The sequence below is a fragment of the Rhinolophus hipposideros genome (genome assembly GCF_964194185.1).
Source record: "Rhinolophus hipposideros genome assembly, chromosome: 8".
NCBI classification, from domain to species: Eukaryota; Metazoa; Chordata; class Mammalia; order Chiroptera; family Rhinolophidae; genus Rhinolophus; species Rhinolophus hipposideros.
Window position 1 is genome coordinate 83,081,194 of NC_138054.1, and position 22,617 is coordinate 83,103,810.

At 51.1% G+C, this 22,617-nt stretch overlaps 1 protein-coding gene across 5 annotated transcripts in view; it reads left to right on the forward strand.

Moving 5' to 3' along the window:
* The first annotated feature begins 4,506 nt into the window (after positions 1-4,506).
* Positions 4,507-22,617, forward strand: part of IFFO2 (intermediate filament family orphan 2) — a 50,527-nt gene continuing 32,416 nt past the window's right edge. For all 5 annotated transcript variants that reach the window (XM_081056624.1, XM_081056626.1, XM_081056627.1 and 2 more), the window contains exon 1: positions 4,507-7,523. In XM_081056624.1, the coding sequence (XP_080912750.1) occupies positions 6,877-7,523 (647 nt within the window). In that variant the 5' untranslated portion in view covers positions 4,507-6,876. The remainder of the gene's footprint in view (positions 7,524-22,617) is intronic.

Here is a 22,617-nt window from a genome sequence, read left to right on the forward strand (position 1 = left end):
CCACAGTAGAATGAATGGATAGTGGTATGTTCAGCCCATATAATACTACACAGCAACACAAAAGAACAAATGTTGCTACACATAACTATGTGGATGGAGCTCATATAGATAAGATTGTGCAAAAGAAGCCAGAACATGCAGTATGATACCACTTACATGAGGTTAGGAAAGAATTCATGGTGAGAACAGTCAGAACCTCATTACCTTTGGGAGATGCCAGTGAAAGGGAGCACGAAGGAGCCTTCTGGAAGGTGGGAAACGATGTAGGTGGTGAGTGTACATATGTAGAAATTCATTGAGCTGAACACGTAATATTTGTGCACTTAATTGAGTGTAAGTTATACCTCAATACAAAGTCAAAACAAGACAACAAACAAAGGAGAAGTAGACCAAAGCTAAGATCTGAAGGATAAATAAGAGTTAGCCAGCGAGAAGGGGGAACAGTGGTCCTGGAGGAGGAACCAGCATGTGCAAAGGCCCAGTGGTAGGAGTGCATGGTGTGCTTCTCATCTTGGTTCTGGGCTCACTTGATAATGCCCCTGCCCCTAGCTTCTCTACACCTCTTTCTACTCATTGAAGGTTTCCACTGTATAATAGGTTGGCAGAAATCACTTTAACAGCTCACACACACCTCAGGTCTATGTTTGGAGGTTCCACCTTTGAGTTGTTGAGAAAGGAGCTGCAGTCAGAGCGAGATGGAGAGGACTTGGCGTTCAAAGTTGGATTCAGAGCTTAACTGGGCCATGAATTATTGTTCTTAGATAGGGCCCTTCACCCAAGGAGCCTCAGTTTTCCCATCTGTAAGAAGGGTCTTTAATATGTGAAGTGTTAGTGGTAGAGTCAGGGTAAAGGAAATGTTCGACAGATGCCTATCATATAGGAATCAGGGAGTAAGGCCTGAAAACAAGCCCCCCCGAAACTTGTGGCGCCCCTCTAGAGTAATCCAGCATAGCCCTAGTTAGGCCTCTGTAACCCCTGGCCTTGATTTCCTGTCGTGTGGAGCTGAAACCACCATCTAGAACAGTGCCTGGCACATACCAGATGGTTCGAGGCATGTTGGCTCGTACTAGCTAGCACTTAATACCTGCCAGGTACTGCGCTGAGCTCCTTACACATGTGGACTTGTTTAATCCTCATAGTAACTGCTATCATTTAATTCTACAAAGGGGGAAACTGAGGCACAGAACAGTTGAGTCACTTGCCCACAGCCACACAGTTAATTAATGGTGCCTGGCTCTGGATCCCAGCTCACAACCACACCACCATATAGCCAGATTATACAGGACTCCCCAGCTGGCCTTCATGAGACAGGCTGCGGAAACCTGGAGAAGGTGCTGGAAGAACCAGAGCTCCCCCAAGGCTGTTGGCCAAGATCAGTGCTGTTGGGCAGCCAGTGGGCACTCTGGAGCCCTGACTCCAGTGAAACCCACGCCCTTTTCGAGGAAGGCAAACCCACCCAGAATAACGGTCAAGCCAACAGGCAGCGTAAACCGCTTGTAAGCCCAGGAAAGATGAGGCCCAGCAACACACTGCCGCTGCTGAGGTGAGCCAGAGTTGCCCTTTTTGCCAGCTTGTTTTTTTTGGCTGTTGTTGTCATTATTGTTTTTTGGGAGGAGAGGTGGGACACCTCAAAAATTTTCTGTTTTGCTTAAAGGATTAATTTCCACCTGTAGCATCATGTGGGACTTGCAGCCACTCCCTTTCCTCTGTGCCATCATGTTTTACTGCTCTCTTTCATTTTGCCATGAGGAAACCTGATGAGAATGTTCTAGAAACTACAGCCTGAGGGTGGGGATGGGGGATGAAGGGGAGAGGGCAGTTTGTTCTCCTTGAAAGCAGGACTAAACTTGCATGCCAGAGAGGGCCACTGGGTGTGGGATCGTTGGAGGTGCTTATGTTTTTCCTGCCTCCTTACACATTTATAGGCTTTCCATATTTGCATAAGCAAGAAGAATGAAAAACATACGGTGATAATAGTTAAAATTTATTGAGCATTTACTAGATACACGCTGACTTTACGTGTATTAACTCATTTAACCCGTATAGTCATCCTATGAAGCAGATATTTTTTTTTCTATTTCCAGAGGAAGAACTGAAGTGCAGAAAAGTAAAGTAAATAAGATAATGAAAAATTCAAATTATCAAAATTTAAAAAGATTGTCAATACAAAGGAATGACCTGCTGATGCTATGAGATGGATGAACCTAAAAGCTTGGAAACTCACTGAAAGAATCATGACACACGAGATCACGTTCTGTACGATTCCATTCAAATGAAATGTCCAGAAAAGTCAAATCTATAGAAACAAAAAGTAGATTAGTGGTTGCCTGGGGCAAGGGGGTAGAAAAAGAGAGTCATAGTAAATGGGCACAAGAAATCTTATTGGGAGAGGTGAGACATTCTAAATCTGACTTACAGTGATAGTTGGTAAATTTACTAAAAACCATTGAAATGGGTGACTTGTGTAAATATGTAACATGTGCTTCAATAAGTTGTAAAACAAAGAAACATAATTAAAATATGACAACCTGACATTTATTGAGCACCTATTCTACACTTTACAGTTCTTCCCCGTGCTAACAGCTTATTTGTTTCCCCAAGTTCATCCTTGTTGAGCACCTATTATGTGCCAGGCGCCAGGATACGGGCGTGTAGCAGTGAATGAACTAGATCTAGTTCTGGTTCAAGGTCCCTGCCTTGATGGAGATTATGGTGCAGTGAGTGTTGGGGGTTGGGTGGGGGTGGGGTGGAGATGCGGATGAAAAAGCCATTGACAACAAGAGCGTGTAGCTGGTACTGTCATGGGGTAGCCATGGTGCTGACAGGGCCTAGAGGAAACACCCCAATCCAGACCTGGTGGATTCTGGGAGGGCTGCATGTGGTTGGGTCCTGAAGGATGAGAGGTAGTTACCAGATGAAATGGCAGGAGAGTGGGGTGGGGAGAATCAAAGTTGACCACTCATTCATTCATTCATTCATTCATTTATTCATCCGTTCAGCAACTGTTTATTGAGAGACTGCCACGGGCCCAACACTTTGACGTGGCCACTTTGACAGAGGCAGAAGGTATAAGAAGGGCCTTGCCCGTGAAGTTATGTCCATGTAACTGGTGAGGAAATGGAGGCTCAGAGAGGTGAAGTGACTTGCCAGGTCACTTGACTGGAGCAGAGATCCAAACCTAAGCCAACATTGGCTCAAAAGCCCATCTCTGGAAATACTCTCCCTTCCTGCCTACAAGAAGAGGCCAGGGGATTCAGACACACCACTGTGATTTTCAGGGCCATGGGGTGGTGCCCAACTAGAAACCCAACCTTGTTTAGTGGGTGGAGACTGGCATCCCTCCTGGGGATGTTCCTGTCTGTTGAACCTCTGTCTCCCCCTCTCCTTGTGAGAACCCACCTATATTCTTTGGATGATGGATGCGGGAGGTGAGGGTGCCTAGGGCGGAAGGGAAGGGACCACTAACTTCTCTGCACTGCTTGTGCTAGGACTGAGCATTGGGTAAGGAGTGAGGCCAGAATTCTAGGCCAGGTTTTGCCACCAATTATTTGGGTAACTGGGGCTAGTCCCTAGCCACCTCTGGGCCTCAATTTTTTTGTCTCTAAAAGGGGAGCATTGGGTTTGCTGCACTCTGAGCTCCATCTGGCTGACATTGATGACAGACTGCTGGGCTCGGGTGTCTCTAGAGCTCTGTGCTGGAAGTAGCATGACCACCTCATCCTGGTTTGTCTGAGACTTTCTGGGTTTTAGCACTGAAGGCCCTGCATCAAAGGAAACCCCTCAGTCCTGGGCAAATGGAGGCAGTTGATCACCTTAGCTGAAAGGACATGAGCTTAGCCTCCCCTCTCATCTTACTCACAAAGAGCAAGACACAACATCTTGCTTTTGCACATTTGTGGCCACAGAACTATTTTCTAGCCATTTTGTTTGTACATACCATGTTTCTATGACTCAGTTGGAAATCCCTTCAAGTCATGGTACGACTGCCTCCGCTTCCTTCAGATTGCCTGGTCTCTGCTCAACCATCTCCTTCCGGTTGGGTTTCCGACCTCTGCACCCTCTCCCACATCTCAGGATGGTGTTTTTGGTTGTCTGTCTGCATTAGTTCCCTCAGAGTTCCTTAAGCTCTTGCCTTGTTTACAGTCGTTTCCCCAGCATTCGGGCAGGGGCTGTGCCAGAGCAGGTGCTCAATAAATGACCGTAGACTGTCTAACTCTGCAGTGCCCAGGACAGGGCCAGGCATCCCCTTCACCCCAGGGTTTCACACCCCAACTCCAGGGCAATTCTGTTGGCAGAAGTGATTCTTCCTAAAAAAGGCTGCAAGGGACCACTCCCCAGGTGTGGCTTCGTAAAGCTTTCTGTCCCACAGACTCGTTGGGCATCTGGTGAAGTCTGTGGACCCATTCTCAGAATAATTTGTTACAATTGCATTTGGATTACAATGAAAACAATTTTACTAAAATACAGTCATCAAAGTATTTACAAATTTTTGTGCTTCTTTATTAATACATTAAATGATATTTAGTGGTGAGTGATATGATCTTAATTTTAGAGTTGTGGTAGCATAAACAATAGTTTGAAATATCTATAGTAACTGAAGTGTGATATGGAAATATCTGTGATTTCTATTTGTGACAAAACAACAGGGACTCCTACTTGTTGCCTGCATTCATGATCAAAGGAAATGCTAAATACCAGTTAGAGACTGGAGAAAATGAAGGTATAACTTTTGTCCAACCCAGTATCATGGACCCCTCAGAATTCTATCCTCAAGCCCCTCAGGGAGGTCCATGAATTCCTGCTTAAAGGCAAAGGGATTTTGACTCTTTAGGTTAGCTAAACAAGAAAATCACCAAGAGATGAGAGAACAAAGAGTAAAGAGCAGTGACCACATGGGGTTGGGCTAAGCAGAGAAAGGTTTCAGGACAGGTGAGTTTCAGCTCTGGGTCTTACAAAGGTGAGCCAATTTTGGCAGGGAGCAAGAAGCTGGGGGTGATGGAAGGAAACATGCGGAGGGTGTGCTCTTGCGACCAAATCAAAAACAGCAAGCTAACATCACAGCCACGACCTCACCCCAGAGCAAACGAGTATCTCCTTTGTGTTTCTTTTGTCACTGAGAGCAGCGAGTCATTGTCCCTGTAGAACAGGGTACCTACCCTCAAGCTTACACACAACAAGACAAAACAAACATAAAAGTTCACAAGACAAATACTAAGTTGCATTTCAAAAAATGAGGCCAGAAGAATCCGGAACATGCCATATGTCTGGTTTGGTGCACACAGCGCAAGCCACAGGCATTCAAAGATGGGGGTCACGTCCTTCTGAGCTTTGTGGTGAGGATCAAACGGACAAGAGGCCAGCAGAGTTTCAAGGATGGTAAGAGCATGTGCTTTGGGATGGCTTGCTCTTCCTCTGGTCTCAGAGACCTCTGTAAAATAGGGATAATAACTAAGCATGGCACCTAACATACACCAAGCACTCAACAATGGGAGCTATTATTACCCCTTGAGAAATAATGATAGATGTTTGCAAATTGGTCCTAGTGACATCAGGAGATTGGAGAACTTGGTCTTCAGGGTGGAAAACAGATTTGAATGAATAAGTGAATGAATGAATGGAAGGAGTGAATGCAGTCCTCGGGTTGGCTCCACCCTCCTACCCCCTAAGTGGTTCAATGAAATGGCCCCCCAGCTCTGAGGTCAGCTGCATCGCAACGTGACAATGTGCGGTGGAGGGGAGGTGGTCATATGGGGCGGGGTGGCTGCAGAAACCCAGGATGAGCAGGGGGGTGGCATTCCCAGTGTCTTCACTCAGTGTACCCCGCACCCCCTGCAAAGTCACGGGGCCTCCATGGGTCCGGGGACCAGCGGGCTCCACAGTGTCCAGGCCGATCTTGGGGGGAAGGGGGAGAGAAGCCGGCCTGAGTTCAACGCGTGGGAGACGTGACAGCAGAAAAGCAGCCTTATCCTGGAAAGGTCGATCTAGGCCGCCCAGTCTGAAGTGGGGTGGGGTGCGGGTATGCACCTTCGGAAGCTACGATCCGCCAGCCCTTCCAGGCCGAGGTCTCTCGCACCTCGTGGGAATTTGGGGTCTGGGGAATTGGGGTGGGAGGGGAGCGGAGCCTCCTTGGCAGAGGACATAGGGGAAAGGGATCCCTTAAGAGAGATGCCGGGGCTGCCGGTCCCTTTAAGAGGCCGGGCTGGCTCTGCGGCGGCTTCTGCTACCCGCGTGCCTGGTGCAGCTCTGCGGTCCGTGTCCCCCGGCAAAGACTCCAAGCTGGGCGGGGCGGCAGCACCCGGCACAGGAGAGGGCGTGGTCCAGCGGACCTGGGCGGGGCCAGAGCTGCACGCCCCGGATCGTCCGAGCAGAGAAAGCAGAGGAGGCCGGTAGTGGGCGGAGCCACGAGGCCGTGGGAAGGGCCTGCAGCTGCAGGTCTTGGGGGCGGGGCCTCAGGTTCAGGATGCGTCGCAGAGGCTGGTGGGCGGGGCAACGGCGGGGGCGGGGTCTGTGTCTGCAGTGGGCGGGGCCCGCCGCAGAGGGGCAGTGCCAGCCAAGAGTCCTCTACGAGCGGCTGCCGCGGCGCCTCCACAGCGTCTCTGACAGCCCCGGCGCCGGTACCCGCGACCCTCGCTACCTCGCGCAGCCGCCAAGGCCTCCATCGCAGCCCGAGTCCCATTTCTTGCCTCGGCGCCCACATCCGGGGCCGGTCCGCCTCTCAGTCGCTGCGGAGGCCGCATCTGGCGCGCATCTGGAAGCGCCTGGCCGGCCACGCTGGAACCCGCGCCCAACCTGGCCCGGCCGCGCCGGGAGCCCTGCCCGGAGCTGGAGCCTTCCCTAGAGCCGCGGGCCCGGGGCCCTGAGCTGCGCAGCCGGCGCATGGTGAACTCGCTGCTGTTCGGAGAGATGGCCTTGGCCTTCGGCTGCCCTCCGGGTGGCGGCGGCGGGGGCTGCCCAGGCGGCGGCGGCGGTGGGGTCGGGCCAGGGCCATCGCCGGTGACCGCGGCGCTGCGGGACGACCTGGGCTCCAACATCCATCTCCTGAAGGGGCTCAACGTGCGCTTCCGCTGCTTCCTGGCCAAGGTGCACGAGCTGGAGCGGCGCAACCGGCTCCTGGAAAAGCAGTTGGAGCAGCAGCAGAGCGAGCGCGAGCGGCGGCTGCGCTACAAGACCTTCTCCCGTGAGCAGGCCGTGCAGACCGGGCCTGAGCTGTTGCGGCCACTCGCGCCGGGCAGCGGACACGGCCTCGGCAGCGGCGCCAACGCCAACGCCGTGGCCCTGGGCGGCCTGCCCCCCGGCGGCGGCTCGCACCCGCAGCACTACGGCCGCTTGCCCGGGACCATCTGGAGCTACACGCAGGTGCGGCGCACGGGCGGCGGCGGCGTGGAGACCGTGCAGGGCCCCGGCGTGTCATGGGTGCACCCCGATGGCGTGGGCGTGCAGATCGACACCATCACGCCAGAGATTCGCGCGCTCTACAACGTGCTGGCCAAGGTGAAGCGCGAGCGCGACGAGTACAAGCGGAGGTGAGTGGGGCCTCTCCCCTCCTCCCGCAGCTCCCGGTTGGGGGCATCCAGGTCCCGGCGGCCGCGGAATGTGTGTATTCGGGAGGGATGGGTGGCAGCCCGCTGGTCCTAGCAGGTGGGCTGGAAGCTGTGTTTGCCGAGCGCCCTGCACACGCTTGGAAAACTGTTATCTAGTTCCAAGAACGGGAGCGGGCGCTGGCTACCGTAGGGCACACCTCCGAGCAGTCCTTGGAGCAGGTACATTGTTTTCTTGGTGACAAAATAACCATCGGTGTTTTATGTGATCTCATTTAATTCTCACGGCAACACAGACTGTAGGACATTCTTATTCACGTTTTGTAGGTGAGGAAACTGAGGCACAGAGATGCAAGTGACTTGCCTAAGGTGGTTTGGCTAATAAGTGGTGAAGCCAGAATTTGAACTAGTGATTTTTAACTACTGGCTAGTTTGTCTCCCAGCCTAAGTGTTTTCCCAAGGATGTGGGAGGCAAGCAACTCTCCCTTCATTGGTAAAAAGAAAAAACTCTTAGTTAACGCACTGGCCTTTTGTTCCTTGAATTAAATGAAATCGTGTATTTGAAAATGGATGAATCTGCCCCTACCCACTGGGGCTAGGGTCTGACTTCTTGTTCCAGCTCTGTAAGATCCAGCTGGCTGGGCTGGGTAACCAGACTTACATCAGATTGGCCACAAGCTTTTAAAAATTCCTCCCTTTGCTTCTCTTGTCCCCCTACCCTTTTGTCATGGTTTATTGGGCCCCAACAAACTCAGCCCTAAAGGTCCACAGGAGGAGAAAACTTTGGACTGGAAGTCTGGACACTGAATGGACCCAGACCACCACCTCTGGCTAGAATGCAGGGCAGACTGCCTACAGGACTGGCCAGCACATTTCTGCCCACTCCAGATTCCCCAGGTGGGAAACTAACATTGTTTCCTGCCTAGGGCCTGGCTGATAGTACTGTATGCTCCGCTTTCTGATAGGAGGAGAGGGGTCTGTCGGTAACATCTCAGACCTGGGTGGGGGTGGGGCCCTCTGCTGTCCCAGCATGGGCAACTCTGGTTGGGGAGCCTTGGCTCTGAACTCCAGGGCTTGGACGATGTGCTGAGAAGGATCTTTCCTTCCATTCCTTGAGTCCTGGTGCTCACATGAGCACAGAAGTCTGCCCAGGGAGCTGGGCATGGGTCTCCCTCCTTTTCTTTCATTGGGAAGGACTCAAATGCCAGCTCCATCACCTGCCAGTGAGATTGTTGAACCACTTGGAAGCCTGTTTGCTCATCAGAAAAATGGAATAATGAAATCCACCCACAGTTGCATGAGGGGAGAATAGGACAGTGATGCTTTTTGGAAGGCATAAAGTAATCTAGTTAATGTTATTAAAAATGGTGGGCTCTTTGTCAAACTAGCAGGGAGCAGATACGGAGTCTCAGGTCTCTTTCATGCAGGGGCTGGCTTTCTGGGATAGGTCTTACACCCCCTACTGTATACCAGCTACTCTCCTGGGCTGGTTGTCTGTCTTGAGGACTTCAGAATGGCCTGATGCCTCGTCGTGGAGAGGACACCTCTCTGCTCCTTGTGGGCAGCTTCGGTCGGGTGCGGTAGGAAAATAGGCACTTGCTCTTGATGGTGAAACTCAGAGGGATGGGCCCTTCTGTCTGCCACTGTTGATTGTGTCGTCATGCCTCAGGCTTGCGTTGTGTTTGTTTTACTGTATGCATGCTTTTCGGACCTGGCTACTAAGGAGATGGAAAAACCATGCCCAGTCTTAAAGAGAGGTAGGTTGGCATTGAGCAATGCTCTGTTTAAGTTGCACCCAGGGTGTGGGGGATGATGTCAGCTTCTGGCGCTGGCCTGGAATGAGATGGGTGCTGTTGAGAAAGGTAGAGTGCAGGTGTCTCTTTTCCTGCCCTCTGGGTTTTGTGTGTACCTTCTCTTCCTCCATTTTTTTTTTTTTTTTTTTTTTTGTCAGTTGGGAAGATGCATCTTTTCTGAAATTGATTCACAGCTCAAGTTAGATATTTCCAAAGCAAGTATATTCCCTTCATTGGGCCTCAGTTTCCCTAACTGCAAAGGGAGAGGTGAGTGAGCTAGCACTGTGCTCTTTGAAGCCCCAGGCTTCCCTAGAGATGCCTTAGTGGTTCCTTGAATATTAAATAAAAATTAATATTTAAAAATATATTTAAATGTTACCATAGTCATAAAACTGTGCTTACCCACTTCTAAGTTCTTAATGTCAACTCACTGAAGTTCACTTACACATTAACTTGTTGGTGGTAGTTGGGCTCAAGTTAAAGACTCCCTCCTATGTTCTCTAGTTGTCTGAAGAGTATTCTGAGATCACAAAGCAAACTTCTAAAAACTGTCCCCACTTGTAGCGACCACTCTATGTGAGTCAAGATTTTCTTGATACTCTGCAGCTAAAACTGAAGATAGAATTAAACGGAATGTGCAACTGTCATCCATGATCCCAAGTCTAAATATTAATGGATCCAAATCACTTCATCAATTTCAGTGGTTGAATTTAGAATAGGTAACTGTTATATATTTGAACTGGAATACAAATTTACACAAGTAACAGCCTGGTTTTATTTGTTTCTATATTTGGGTTTCTCATAAGAATTTTCTTTTGGGAGGAGGGCAGGCAAGTGATCAACTTTTTCAAAAGTTTGAAAACCACTGGGTGAGGTGATCTTAAAGGGTCTTCCCAGCCTCGCCAAAATATAAAACTTAGTTTGAGGTCCCAGCCCTCTTCTTTTTTTTTTTTTAAACACATTTTATTGGGGAATGTTGGGGAACAGTGTGTTTCTCCAGGGCCTATCAACTCCAAGTCATTGGCCTTCAATCTAGTTGTGGAGGGCGCAGCTCGCTGGCCCATGTGGGAATCGAACCGGCAACCCTGTTATTCAGAGCTTGCGCTCTAACCAACTGAGCCATCCGGCTGCCCTGCCCATGGAGAGGTCATAGTCTGAGACATGAGACCAAAGCGTTTGCCTGGGCTGGTGGCCACCGTAGCCGTCAGGTTCTTCCACGATGTCTAGGATGTAGCCCCACGCAGTGAGCAATGGAGTGTGTGCCAGGAAGAAAAGGTTCCAAGGTTTCTTCTGGTCCACCTGGAGGAACTCACAGCTTGGAGACCCCCATCTGCTTCCCCTTGAATGTGTAGCTCAGTGTTCTCCAATTTGGAGGCTTTTTGGGTTCTACCTCCATAATTTGTGGCCATATCCATGTACCACCCTGTATTATTTCTTATGTTAGATATTTTTAACAGCTTTATTGAGATATAATTTTGCATATCATAAATCCTCCCATTTTAAGCATCCAATTCAGTGATTTTTAGTAAATCCACAGAGTTGTGCAACCATCACTACAATCCAGTTTAGGAACTCTTGCATCACCCCCAAAAGATCCTTCCTGCCCATTTGCAGTTAATCCCCGTTCCCACCCCAGCCCAGGCAACCACTGATCTGCTTTCTGTTTCTCTAGATTTGCCTTTCCTGGACATTTCATATGAATGCAATCATGCAATATGTCGCCTTTCGTGTCTGGTTTCTTTCACTTAGATAATGTTTTTAAGGTTCATCCAGGGTATAATATGTATCGATAGGAAATTCCTTTATGTTGCTGAATAATATTCCACTCTATGGATAGACCACATTTGGTTTATCCATTCACCTACATACCATGTTTTCTTCAAAAATGAGACCTAGCTGGACCATCAGCTCTAATGCGTCTCTTGGAGCAAAAATTAATATAAGACCTGGTATTATATTATATTATATTATATTATGTTATATTATATATTATATTATATTATACCTGGGCTTATAGTAAAATAAGACAGGGTCTTATATTAATTTTTGCTCCAAAAGACGCATTAGAGCTGATTGTCCGGCTAGGTCTTATTTTCGGGGAAACAAGGTAGTCAATAAAATTTAAATTTAAAAAGCCACCTGTGTACCTCCTCACAACATCTCATGTGCCATCAGTGGTACAGGAAGCATGCTTTGGAAACACCAACCCAAACCAGAACCCCTGGCCTGGGGTCCTCGATCCTGTTCCCATTCACTACTGATTTGGTTTTGTCTGGTCCAAGTAGCTCTGAGCTCTTCACCGGGGGTGGGAAATGTAGTTGCCGAAACTAACACCGGCAAGGTTGTCAAGCGTTGGTTTGGAAACCAAAACAAACATCTCTGCCCTGTCACCACCCAGTGCCACCAAAATATCCTGTTCTGAGTTTGCAGGCTGGGGGCTTTTCTCTGGGAGATTCCTGCTGAGTCTCTCTGAACTTGAAACTAGTGGAGAGTTCTCTGAATTGGCATCCAAGAGACCCAGACTCCAGGTCTGGCTCTGCCACTAGGCACTGTGTGACCGCAGGTTAGTTGCTGCTCTCTCTGAGCCTTAGGTTTTCCACCTTTCCATAAGGGGACTCCTTCAGGTGACCCCTCCCCGTTTGCTCTATACATCGGGTCTCTGACTTGAAGGGACCCGGGTCAGGGCTGCTCTTTCTGCCTCCTGGGATGACAGTCTGGGCCTCCCCGTCTCCTGCCCAAGTCCCAATGTGGTTTGGAAGCAGATGGCTTTATTCCCTCCTTCTGTAGGTTGCCAAGTGGCTGTGCCCCAGACTCAAATTAGCACAAAGGACTTAGTTTTTCCCTGGTACCTGGGGGGTTGGAGCTTCCTTTGAGAGCTAGGAGGGACCAGTGTGATCCTTTAGCCTGGTGGTTTTCAGATAGGCTCTTTGGAGGTCTGGGGTCCAGAGCAAGGTGCCTTGGTGTAATTCTGGGGACAGTGGCAGGCTGAGCACCTGGGATTTGGCCCATGTCTACCACAGCAGCTCCATTTCCATGACTCTCCGATTGATAGTCTGAGGAAGATTCAGTTGGAAAACAGTGTTCTGCAGTTAAGAAAAAGAATGAAAGAAATCACTGATTCAGCTGAGATGGGGAAACTGAGGCCCAGAGGGGCCTGACCCACAAAACCAAGTGGGCATACCTTCTGTCTGCTGTTGAGAGCTTTCCTCACCGTCTCGAAGTGATGCCCATATCATCTACCTGAGATCCGGGCTTGGCAGAGTTCTTGCCACCTTTTTGTGTGTCTGCCTTAAGTATTTTTTAAAAAGCCTTTTTCAGGGATGGGAGAGAATTTTGTCACAGCTATTTCTGCTCATGAGCCGGAAGGGGCTGGGCTGTTGGCCTGAAGGGAGGGCTCCAAAAAAGGGATGGTGGGTGAGCCAGCTGGAGTGTCCCCTGCTTTTCCCATCACACCCTGGTGGGTGCTGGCCCATGAACGTCCCAAAACCAGATGACTGTCCCTGAAAGCGAGTCACAGGGCTTTGTTTGCTGTCCTTTCCATGGACACTTATTATTTCTGAAGATGCCACTGATAATTCTTTATTTCTGATTTTCCTGGGAGGCAGCCTGGGATGGTGGAAAAAGTGTTCGCGTCCTGGCTCTTACTCTCTCTGTGTGACTCTGGGCAATTACCTGGCCTCTCTGAGCTGCCTGAACCACTGCTTTCTGTAAAAGGAGAATAAATGTTGCTCTCCCAGGGATCAGGAAAGAATAAATGAGCTCCCGTGTTAAGGCACCTGGTCCTTGGTAGGCCCCATATGTACCCTCCCCCAGCCTCCCCCTTTCCCCCCCCACCAGCGTCTGTTTCTTTCATTTATGAGGATCTCTCAGTAAAGCCTGGACTGCTCAACACATTCATTGCAGGACCCGTCGCCACTCTCTGTCCCGTGGAAGGCGCCGAGATGGTGTTGGGGGAGGAGGGGAAAAGGGCTACTTCTTTGTCCAGCATGGAAGGAGGGTGTTCTTCCTACTCTTAGCAGTTGATTTGTGCCTCCGGAAATCTCTGGCCAGCCCCCACCCTTCTGACCTCTCTTAAAAGAAATGCACAACCCCCCTCCATGTAGCTCCTCAGTATTCCAAGCTAGGAATACTCCTAGCTCAGTCTCCTAGCTAGGCTGGCATTCTCTCTGGGGACAAATTTGCCGGGGGGCGAGGAGGGCGATTTTCAGAGCCTCAAGCTAGAGGGAGGGGAATGAGGTCCTAGAAAAGAAAAGGAAGTAGAAGCTGGGAGACAGCTGACGCTGAAGATTCTTCCTCCCAGGAATTCGAGGCGGGGCTTTTGCCTAGGCCACCGGATGCGAAGTCCCCCCACCCCCAGCGCAGCCTGTCTCTCTCTCTCTCTCTCCCTCCCCCCGCCCAAGCCCATGGCCTGTATCCTCACATGTGTGGGTATTTGAAGGACACAGAAGGCTAGACCCAGAATTTGCACACGCTCTTTGCTGCAAGGCGATGCCTTGACTTCCAGGAGAATTGATTTAAACCATGTCGCTGGTATCAGGGATACCGGGAGGCTGTGGGCTTCGCCTTTGGAATCCTGGCTTTGGATCACATTGCTGAGATGCAGCTGGGCTGGTGTTCTGTTTATTCCCCCTGTCATGGATGGCTGAAGGCCTGGGATGCCGAAGGAGGCAGCCCCAGTGTCCCCTGTGTTGGACTAGGATGTGTTGCTCTTCCCTGACTTTCTTCCATTGGGCATGTCTGAGCACCCACTACTTCCCCCATCACAGCACCCTACACCGGAATCATAATTGCTTGGGATGTGTCGGCTCCCCCGCCAACTGTAAGCTCTGTGGGGGCCAGCTCCCGGTCTGTCTTCTTTGTCTCGTACTTGAAGAGCCCAGCCAGGGCCTGGCCAGAGTGCGCCCTGAGCCAGCGAGTATTTGTGCAGCGAGGGAAAGCTCTGTGCCTGGCTGCTGCCTAGGCCCCAGTGGGGCTGGGAGATGTAAGGCGCAGATGACAGGCATGGACTCTATATCAGAGACTTACAACTTGTGGAGGGAAGGGTTTGGAGCTGGAGTCAGGAGACCCATACTCTAGTCCTGACACATTAGTCCAAGAAGTTTGAACGAACACCCATTGCCTGGTGCCAGATGCTGGGCCCTAAGCATGGGAGTTAAAAGCTGAGCGAGCTTGGGCTGGTCAGTTTGCCTCTCTGAGCCTCAGCTTTCTCATCTGGGAAAGGGGGATGCTGAGAGCTCTATGCCCCAAGGCTGTGGGAGGAATAAATGGGCTCACACAGCCACAGCTCTTTGTAAGCGGTAAAGTTCCAAAAGCGTTAACACAGCACAATCTCACAGGGCAAAAGGATGGGTGCCCTAAGGGCTGAGCGGTGCTGGCTGTGTGCAGTGGGAAGAAGTCCAGAACCAGGATGGAAGCTGGGAGGAGGGGAGGCCATGCCCTGACTGGCACCGTCTGGGGGATGTGCAGTGTCAATTTGCCCAGTATGGTGCCCATAGGCATTGTGGGCTGTGAAGTACTTAGAAGATTCCGGACCAGATGGGAGCCTGATGAAGATTTCTGAGGGTGCTGCTTACCTGCTAGAGCAGTGCCCTCCCACCTTCAGTGGGCACTGGGTGCTTTGTTTCCTGAGCAGGATGTGGTCTCTTACTCTACTTCCTAGTACAAGAGAGAGTAGTTGTCACCCAGTGGTAACCTGGTAAATGTCTCTGGTTGCCTTGACAGGCTGTGGCCTGGCTGAGCCCCCTGGGTGACGGCATGAGGCAGCTAGAGCCCTGTGGAGTCCAGGTCATGGTCCTGGCTTGCCTATGAGGTGACCTGAGCTTCCTGTTGTCTACCTGCGAATGGGGGCCATGGGAAGATGGGCTAACCCAGTGCCCTGTGAAAACTGTTCTCTCTGTAACTTTATTGGAGTGGTCTGGAGTCTACACATGCCATTTAATCTCTTGCATGTCAGTTTGTTGCTCTGTAAAATGGGGATAAGTTTTCTTTTGGGTTCTGCTTCCCAGGTTGATGAAAAAATCAATTGAAATAATGGAGTGTGAAAGCATCTTGGAAAAGGTTTAAAAATAAATCATGATGACTCAATAGGCCATTGATTGAGCTCCTACTATGTGCTATGCTAGGCTTTGTGATGATTTCTTTAAGTAAGTGAGATTTAATTATTAGAGCAACCCCAAGAGGTGGGAATTGATTATGCCCACTTTACAGATGACAGGTTCAGAGAGGTGAAGAAATCTGGCCCAGATCTTGTAGCAAATCCAGACTGGATCTCCAGACTGCAAGTTCAGTGCTCTTCCCAGAGGGAGACTTGGGCTGGCCTTGTCCCAAGCCACCTAAAGATGGTGATGGCTGCGCTGGGTGCAGAGGTAGGCCAGAAGCAGGCTGAGGCATGGGGTTTCCCCAGTGCCTGTCACAATATTGCCATGGTGAGTGGCAGAACAGGAGGTGGCCACTGCTCTAGGAAGACTTTCTGCTGTCACTTGATGGTAATTCTTTCCTGAGAAGCCAATGAGTCACTGGCAGCAGCAGGCAGGTGAGGCTCTCAGGCCACCACACTGGGCAATCCAGCCCTCCAGCTCTTTGGAGATGATCCTAATAGGGGCCAGACTCTGGGTAGGAGGTAGTTCCTGGTCACCTACAGAGGGTGGCATGCCTAGGCTGGCGGCCTGGCAGGTGAAGGGGTGGGGAGCAGGGAACCTGTGTTATTGCCTGTCTGGCACTTTGCACATGGCCTGGTTTAAACCTTGTGGCAACTCTGCAAGACGGAAACCAAGGCTCAGGGGGAAGAGTAACTTGCCTCAAGTCACATAGCAAAGGCAGGGCTGGATGTGGGTCACGTACTCTAAGTTTGAGCTCCTTTTATCACGCCTGGTACTTTAGTGCTCCCGGGAAGTGGCCAGGGTTTCTCACCAACTGATAAGCAGGAAGAACTTTGGGCATTCTGGTGGCAGGAGAGAAGCTGGCCTCTGCCCTGGGCTCAGGTCTCCCTAACTTTTGCTTTCACTTTGCCAGGGTACAGGGAACTTGGTATAGTTCTTCCGTGCCTCTTGTTGGGGAAGATGAGACTGCTGGGCGTGGATGTCTCAGAAGCCAAGGTCCTGGTCTCTTGACAGTGACTGGGCACCCATTGTGACAGACTCTGGGGACACAGGCAAATGTGACAATGCCATGTCACAGTACCTACTCAAATAGTGAACATGTATAATTACCCGTGCATACTAGGAGCACAAGAAATATTTATCAGTTGATTTGTTAAACATTTATTTATGTAGCATTTACTCTTTGCCAGTTTCCATCTCAAAGCAGTTTTCATTCGATTCATGTAACCTCATAATAACCCTATGAGTTAGGTACTGTCATTAGCCCATTTTAGAGATGCTGAAAGTGAGGCACAGGGACACTGAGGGAACTGGACCAAGATACAACTTGTAAGCAGCAAGCCAAGATTTGAACCCAGGAAATCAGATCCCACCCAGGAAGGGACATGCTATTGCAACTAAAGGTCATGCTCTGAGTCTCAGTTTTCACTTCTGAGAAATGGGTGTAATAAATCTGACTTCAAGGAGCTGTTGGGAAGATTAAATGAAGTGAAGCCTGTGGAAGCACTTTATAAACTGTTTGAGTGCATGCCGTGGGGACTAAATGTTGGAAGCCCTGGGCCCTACCCACGCTGCTGCTGCTCCTATTTCTTCTCTAACTTCCCATGCACCCTAGGGCTACTCGAAACTCCATGTGATATCCCATCCTCCCCTCGCCTTTATATTCACGCCTCTCCTGGATCCTGAGACCAGCTGTGACAGGGTGTTGGACAGAAACCTGCAAAACTAGATAGCTTAGAGCAGAGTGCTTCTGTGGAACTTGGAACTTGGAAGCTAGGAAAAGAGGAAGCTGGAGAGTGTTTCTGCTGGTTATCAGCTCTGTGACCTTGAGAAAGTCATTTGCTTTTCTGAGCCATGTTTCTTTATCGGCCAAATGGGGACAGTCATTTGGCATGGATGGCATGAGAAAGCAAATGGGTTGATGGAGCTCAGAAACTGGCAGCTGCCGTGGGAATTATTAAATGAGGCTGGGGGTTCAGGGAAGAGAAGCTGGGGCAGGAACTGAATGGTATTTGAACCCTGGCCTGGGCAGGAGCCCCTCCAGTGGTTGTGCTGGGTGAGGGCTCTCTGCCGTCTCTGAGATGCTTGCTCAGCGCTTTCCGGCCTGCGTGCTCTGACTTCGGATGTGCAGGTTCACACAGCCTCCCCCGCTCCTCTGCTGTTCGAGGGAGAGACGCTCCCCCAGTGTAGACACTGCCTTCCGTCCTCTTAATTGGCCATTTTTATTACTTGGGTTATTTAAGACGGTTCTTGGCTTGCTGCTGTCTGCTTGCTGTCTTGGGGGAGGGGAAGATCTGCTGGTCTAAGTGGACCTTGTGAAATTCCCAGTCAGACAGGCTCCTCTCTGGACACAGTTGGTATATCTTCCCAGGGCCCCTGGCCTGCTGTGGTAATGGGCAGAAGGCCATCTGTGGGTGCAGTGGGGAGACTGGGACTGGAATAGCTTTGGGGAAAGCTTGTTGCAAAGTCAGACCACAGGACCCAGGAGCCTTGGAGCTCTGAGTGGGAGCCTCAACAGGGATTCTGGAAGGCACCTGAGCCAGCTTAGGGCCAGTTAAGGAAGGCTTCCTGGAGGAGACATCACCTGAGTTGTGTTTTGAAGGTTCAGTAAGCGTTTGAGACGGGGAAGGTTCAGTAAGCGTTGGAGACGGGGAGCACAGTTTGTGCCAAGGCCTGGAGGTAAGATAGCCATGTCAGTGCCTGGTCTAGAGCCTGCTCCTCATGCCCAGGCCTGAGCCTGGACACAGCCAGAACCTGGCCTGCCTGCTCTTTCTTCTTCTCCCTCTTGGTCCCCTTCCCTCATCGTGGCCTTCTTGGCTCTCTTTGTTCTATTTACTATCCTGCATCCTCTCTCCTTTCCCTCTTTCTTGTTTTGGGCTGTATTCTCAATGGCTGGTTCTCTCACCCCCGACCTGTCCACTATCTGAGGCCCGGGAGGGCTGTGAGGGGGTCCTGTCTCTCACCCCTCTGCCTAATGCCAGGTCTTGGTTTGGGGCTCTTTGCTGCTGGGGCTTTGTGAGGCCGTGTGTGTGTGTGTGTGTGTGTGTGTGTGTGTGCGTACGTGTGCGTGTGAGCACATGTCTGAGCGCATCTGTCTACGCCCTGTGGTCCTAGGGTCAGGACCTGCCTCTGGCCACCCCAAACCCTTTATACTACCCCTTGTACATCATGGTGGAGGGCAGAGAAGGCTGCCTGGTGAGAAGGATAGCTGCTGCGTTTTGTAGGTCTATGCTGGTCACCGGCGCCTCAGCCTCCCGGCCTACATTAAGGTCTGGGCCCAGAATTCGACACAGATGGGAGTGGGGCCAGGGAGGCTAGGCTGCTCACCTTACCTCTTCACCTTTCCCCTCTGGCCTGACTGCCCTACCTGTCCCTTCCCTCATACATCTTGACCTCCTCTTATCCCCTAGCAGGCCCAGAGGGTTTGAGACATTCTCCGAGGTCATGTAACCTATCCCCGTGCTTCCAAGCAATGTAATTCCCCTCACCCCAGATCAGTAGATGTGCCTTCTATCTTTCTGAAAAGACCATCTGAGTGTTCATCCTTTAGTGTTTCATATTTTTCTCTCCACCCCCATTACAGATGAGAAAACAGGCCCAGAGAAGGGGAGCAGCTCCCTTGAGGTCACACAGCGGAGTAGGGGCTGCAATCCATGTTCCCTGAACAGTGTTTCTTTGACACCCTTGAGCTAAGGGACCCTTCCTGGGGCTGCTAGTCCTTTCTGGAGGGGTTTTGAAAACTCCCCGAGGCCAGAGCACTTGGAGTGAAGAAGCCTCTGCAGAGTAACTCGGCCCCTGTTGCGTGGAGGCCCCAGGGACCAAGCCGTACCTCTCGGCCTGACACCTGGGTCCTCAGGGCTGCCGATGGGCTCTCTCGGCCTACGAAAGAGACATCTGACGTCACTGTGCGTTTATCTCCTTATAACCAAAGGTACTTCCTGGGCTTTGGCCCTGCCTTGGGGTCTCGGGGATTGACTGGCTGACCTGCTGTCCCCGTCTTCCAGGCACATGCGTGGCTGCATTATTGCTCTGTGCCTCGGTGTCTTCCTGCATAAAATGGGATGACCAGCTCCACGAGTTTGTCGAGAAGCTTGGTTCAGTGAGGGCCATTCCAACTCCCTTTTCTCTGGGGTGAGCCCTGGAGTTGGAAGGTCTGAGAACTGTCTCGAGTGCTGGAATAGGGTGAACCATGAAGGCGGGTCCTCCAACCCCCTCAAACATTCTATTTCCCGAGTCCTTATCCTGGGGCTGTGGTCTGAGAATTAGTACTTCTGGATGTGTATAAAGTTTCATACGGAAAATCTTAATATTATACTGCAATTGCTTCTTATACTTGGCCTTCAAAGAAAATACTACCATTTAAAACATCTGGACTTATCCAAGTTGGGGAAACTGAGGCCTGAGCTCAGCCAGCCACTGGCAGGGCCAGGATTCTCCTGATGCCAAGGTCAGGGACCCCCAACTCATAGGTGTTCCTCTCTGTGCCTTATGGTGTGATAAATCCACGGGCACTTAAAAAGACATTGCTTTGTGTTCTCTTCACTGGTGTACACTGTTAGCTCGTGATCTTGGCCTTCACGCAGGTAGGAGCTCTGACTCTGGAGACTGCCTGGTTCACATCACCGTCCTGAGCCTCAGCTCTCTCATCTGTAAAATGGGGGTGACAACCTTAGCTCACAAGGTGTAATGAGCGAAATGGTGCATGCCCAGTGCTAAGTGGGGTGCTGGCCCCTTAAATGTCATCACTCTGTCCCTCCTGCCCACGCCTGGCCCTCCCCAGCTCCCAGGCCCATGGAGTGGGAACTGCTTACTCCCTCCCCCTTCCTGGCCTTTTGTATTCAGGGCACTTCCTTTCCCCAGCAGAGATGCCTGCCTGGCCAGCGGGGAGGAAGTCACATCCCCTCTCCTCCCCTGCAGACCGTGTGCAGGGTCAACGGGAGGACAGGATCTAACCTTCAAGGCCACGAACAGCACAGCATGTCACCTGGAACCTGTGGTTTCCAGTGGCCTTTTTGGAGAATGGTCTTGAATGGGGAAGTCTGTCCCTGCCCCTGCCCCTGCCTCCTAGCTTCCTTGTGCGGAGGTGGCAGCAGCCTTAGGAGGTCACATCCTTGGCCTAAGGTCTCACCATGAGGCAGGGGCAGAGCTGGGATTCAAACCTGGGTCTGGGAGACTCTTCTAGAATACTTCCTGTCACACGGATGGGCTCAGTCTCCCAGGCTGAGAAATGGGCTGTACTTTCCTGACCCTGGCCCTGGCCCTGGCCCTTGGGCTGAAATTCGGGAGTTGGAAGTTCACATCTTCTTGCTTTGCCCTTCAGCAGGCAGTGGGGCAGCTGTTTTTCCTTCTCGGCCTCTGTAAGGGCAACGGGAAGATGGCTTCTGGGTTCTTCTCTGTGAGGCATTGTGGCTGAAGCGCTTGCTCCCAGACCGTGGTGGAGAGGAGATGGTGAAGGCTGTCTTGGCACTGTTTTTCCAGGGTTGACGTCAGGGCAGCTGGTTTAGGGTTTCGTCTGTGAGACAAAGGCTGCTTTGTAGCTTCTGCCCAGTTTAAGTCCAGGCACCTCACCCCCCAAGGTGGGAACGAGGTGGAAGTGATTGCGGGGCCCAAGTGCAGAAGCCCTGGGAGACTTGGCTCTCCCTCAGTGCTGCCATGAAGAAAGCCAGGATCTCCTAATCCCACAACACTCTCACCTCACTATTTCCCGAGGGCATCTCATGCGACCAGTGCAGGTTAAACTTGACAGATGTCTTCTCTGGACATCACGACACTCCTGAAGGGTGACTGTGGTCACACCCATTGTACAGATGAGGACATAGACTCGGCAGCTGAAATGATTTGCTACTTGTCATAGTTAGAAAGTGGCAGAGCTGGCATGTGAACTTGGGTCTCTCTGGCTTAAAAGATCCCCAGTGGGTTCCATCACTGTTGTATTTCCTTTCGAACCCAGTTTTGGGAGGGTATTTCAGAAATCCAAGGTACCCTGGGGAAAGGCCAGAGCAGATATATCTCATGGCTTCAAGGATCCATAGCTTTAATTTCTAGTCGCAGGATTCAAAATTGGGTCACTATGCTTGGAATGTGTGTGGCATGTGTGACCACGTATCTGTCGGTATGTGCACAGGTGTACAAATTTCGAGAAGGGGATTGGACACTGAAGGGTCTGCAGTTATGAGAAAGGGGTTCCAGGGAGGCCTTCTGGGTATGTGTAAGGAATCATTCTAGGGAATGCCTAGGACCTTCTGCTCTTCTTTTTCACTCATCCATCCATCCATCTATGCAGCCAGCCAGCCAGCCAGCCCCCCAGCCATCATTTTGCTCCAGCCATCAGATGCTCAGGCCCTATGCTCAGGCCCTGGGGATAATGCTGCCTGGACCAGAAAGGCAGACTCCTGTCCCTAGGGAGCTTGCCAAATGACTGTAAAGTCAGAGCTGGAAGAGTCCTTAGAGATGGTTTAGTTTCTCCTCCAACACGGTTTTTTTTCAGAGAGGGGCAGTGCCGTGTCCAAGGTCGCACAACAGAGCTAGGACTCACAGCCAGGTCTGTGGGCCCCAGTCCACGTTCTCACCTCTGCTGTGCGGACAGATGGGTCCTCTCTTGGCTGGCAACCCTCTTGCCCAAACCTTCCCTCCTTGGCTTTTCTGGGGTCCTCTGCAACCAGTGTGCAGGCCCCAGGCTGGAGCCGAGCGTGGCCATGCTCTGCCCTGAGATGACACACTTGTCCATTTCGAATGTCACGTTGGCTGGACAGCCCAGTGCAGAGACTCTGAGGCCCTGCTTTACTGTTCCTTGTGGATTCCAGCTTGCTGTCTCCAGGGGGTCTCCAGAGGTCATCTGTCCCTTCTTCACCTTGAGGCTAGGACCACTACAGATCCTTCTAAAGGTCTTGCTGCCTCGGAAGGGCATTCCAGAGCCTTCCCCAGAGGTGCCTTCCAGCGACCATGTAGCCTTTTCTTTTGGGGAATGCTTCCTGGCCTCCAGCCCTAATCCCATACGCTGCATTTCCCCCTCTTTAGCCTTCCGCACAGTAGAAGCATGGGTGGATATCAACCGCCCTACCCACCTGAGGCTTGCTTTCTTCCTGCCTGAACCCCTCTTGATTTGCGCACACTGGTTGGGACATGCACTGTGTAGAAAGGATCTAGTTGGTCTCTTTAGGATCCCACAGGTTCCTGGGAGGGAGACAC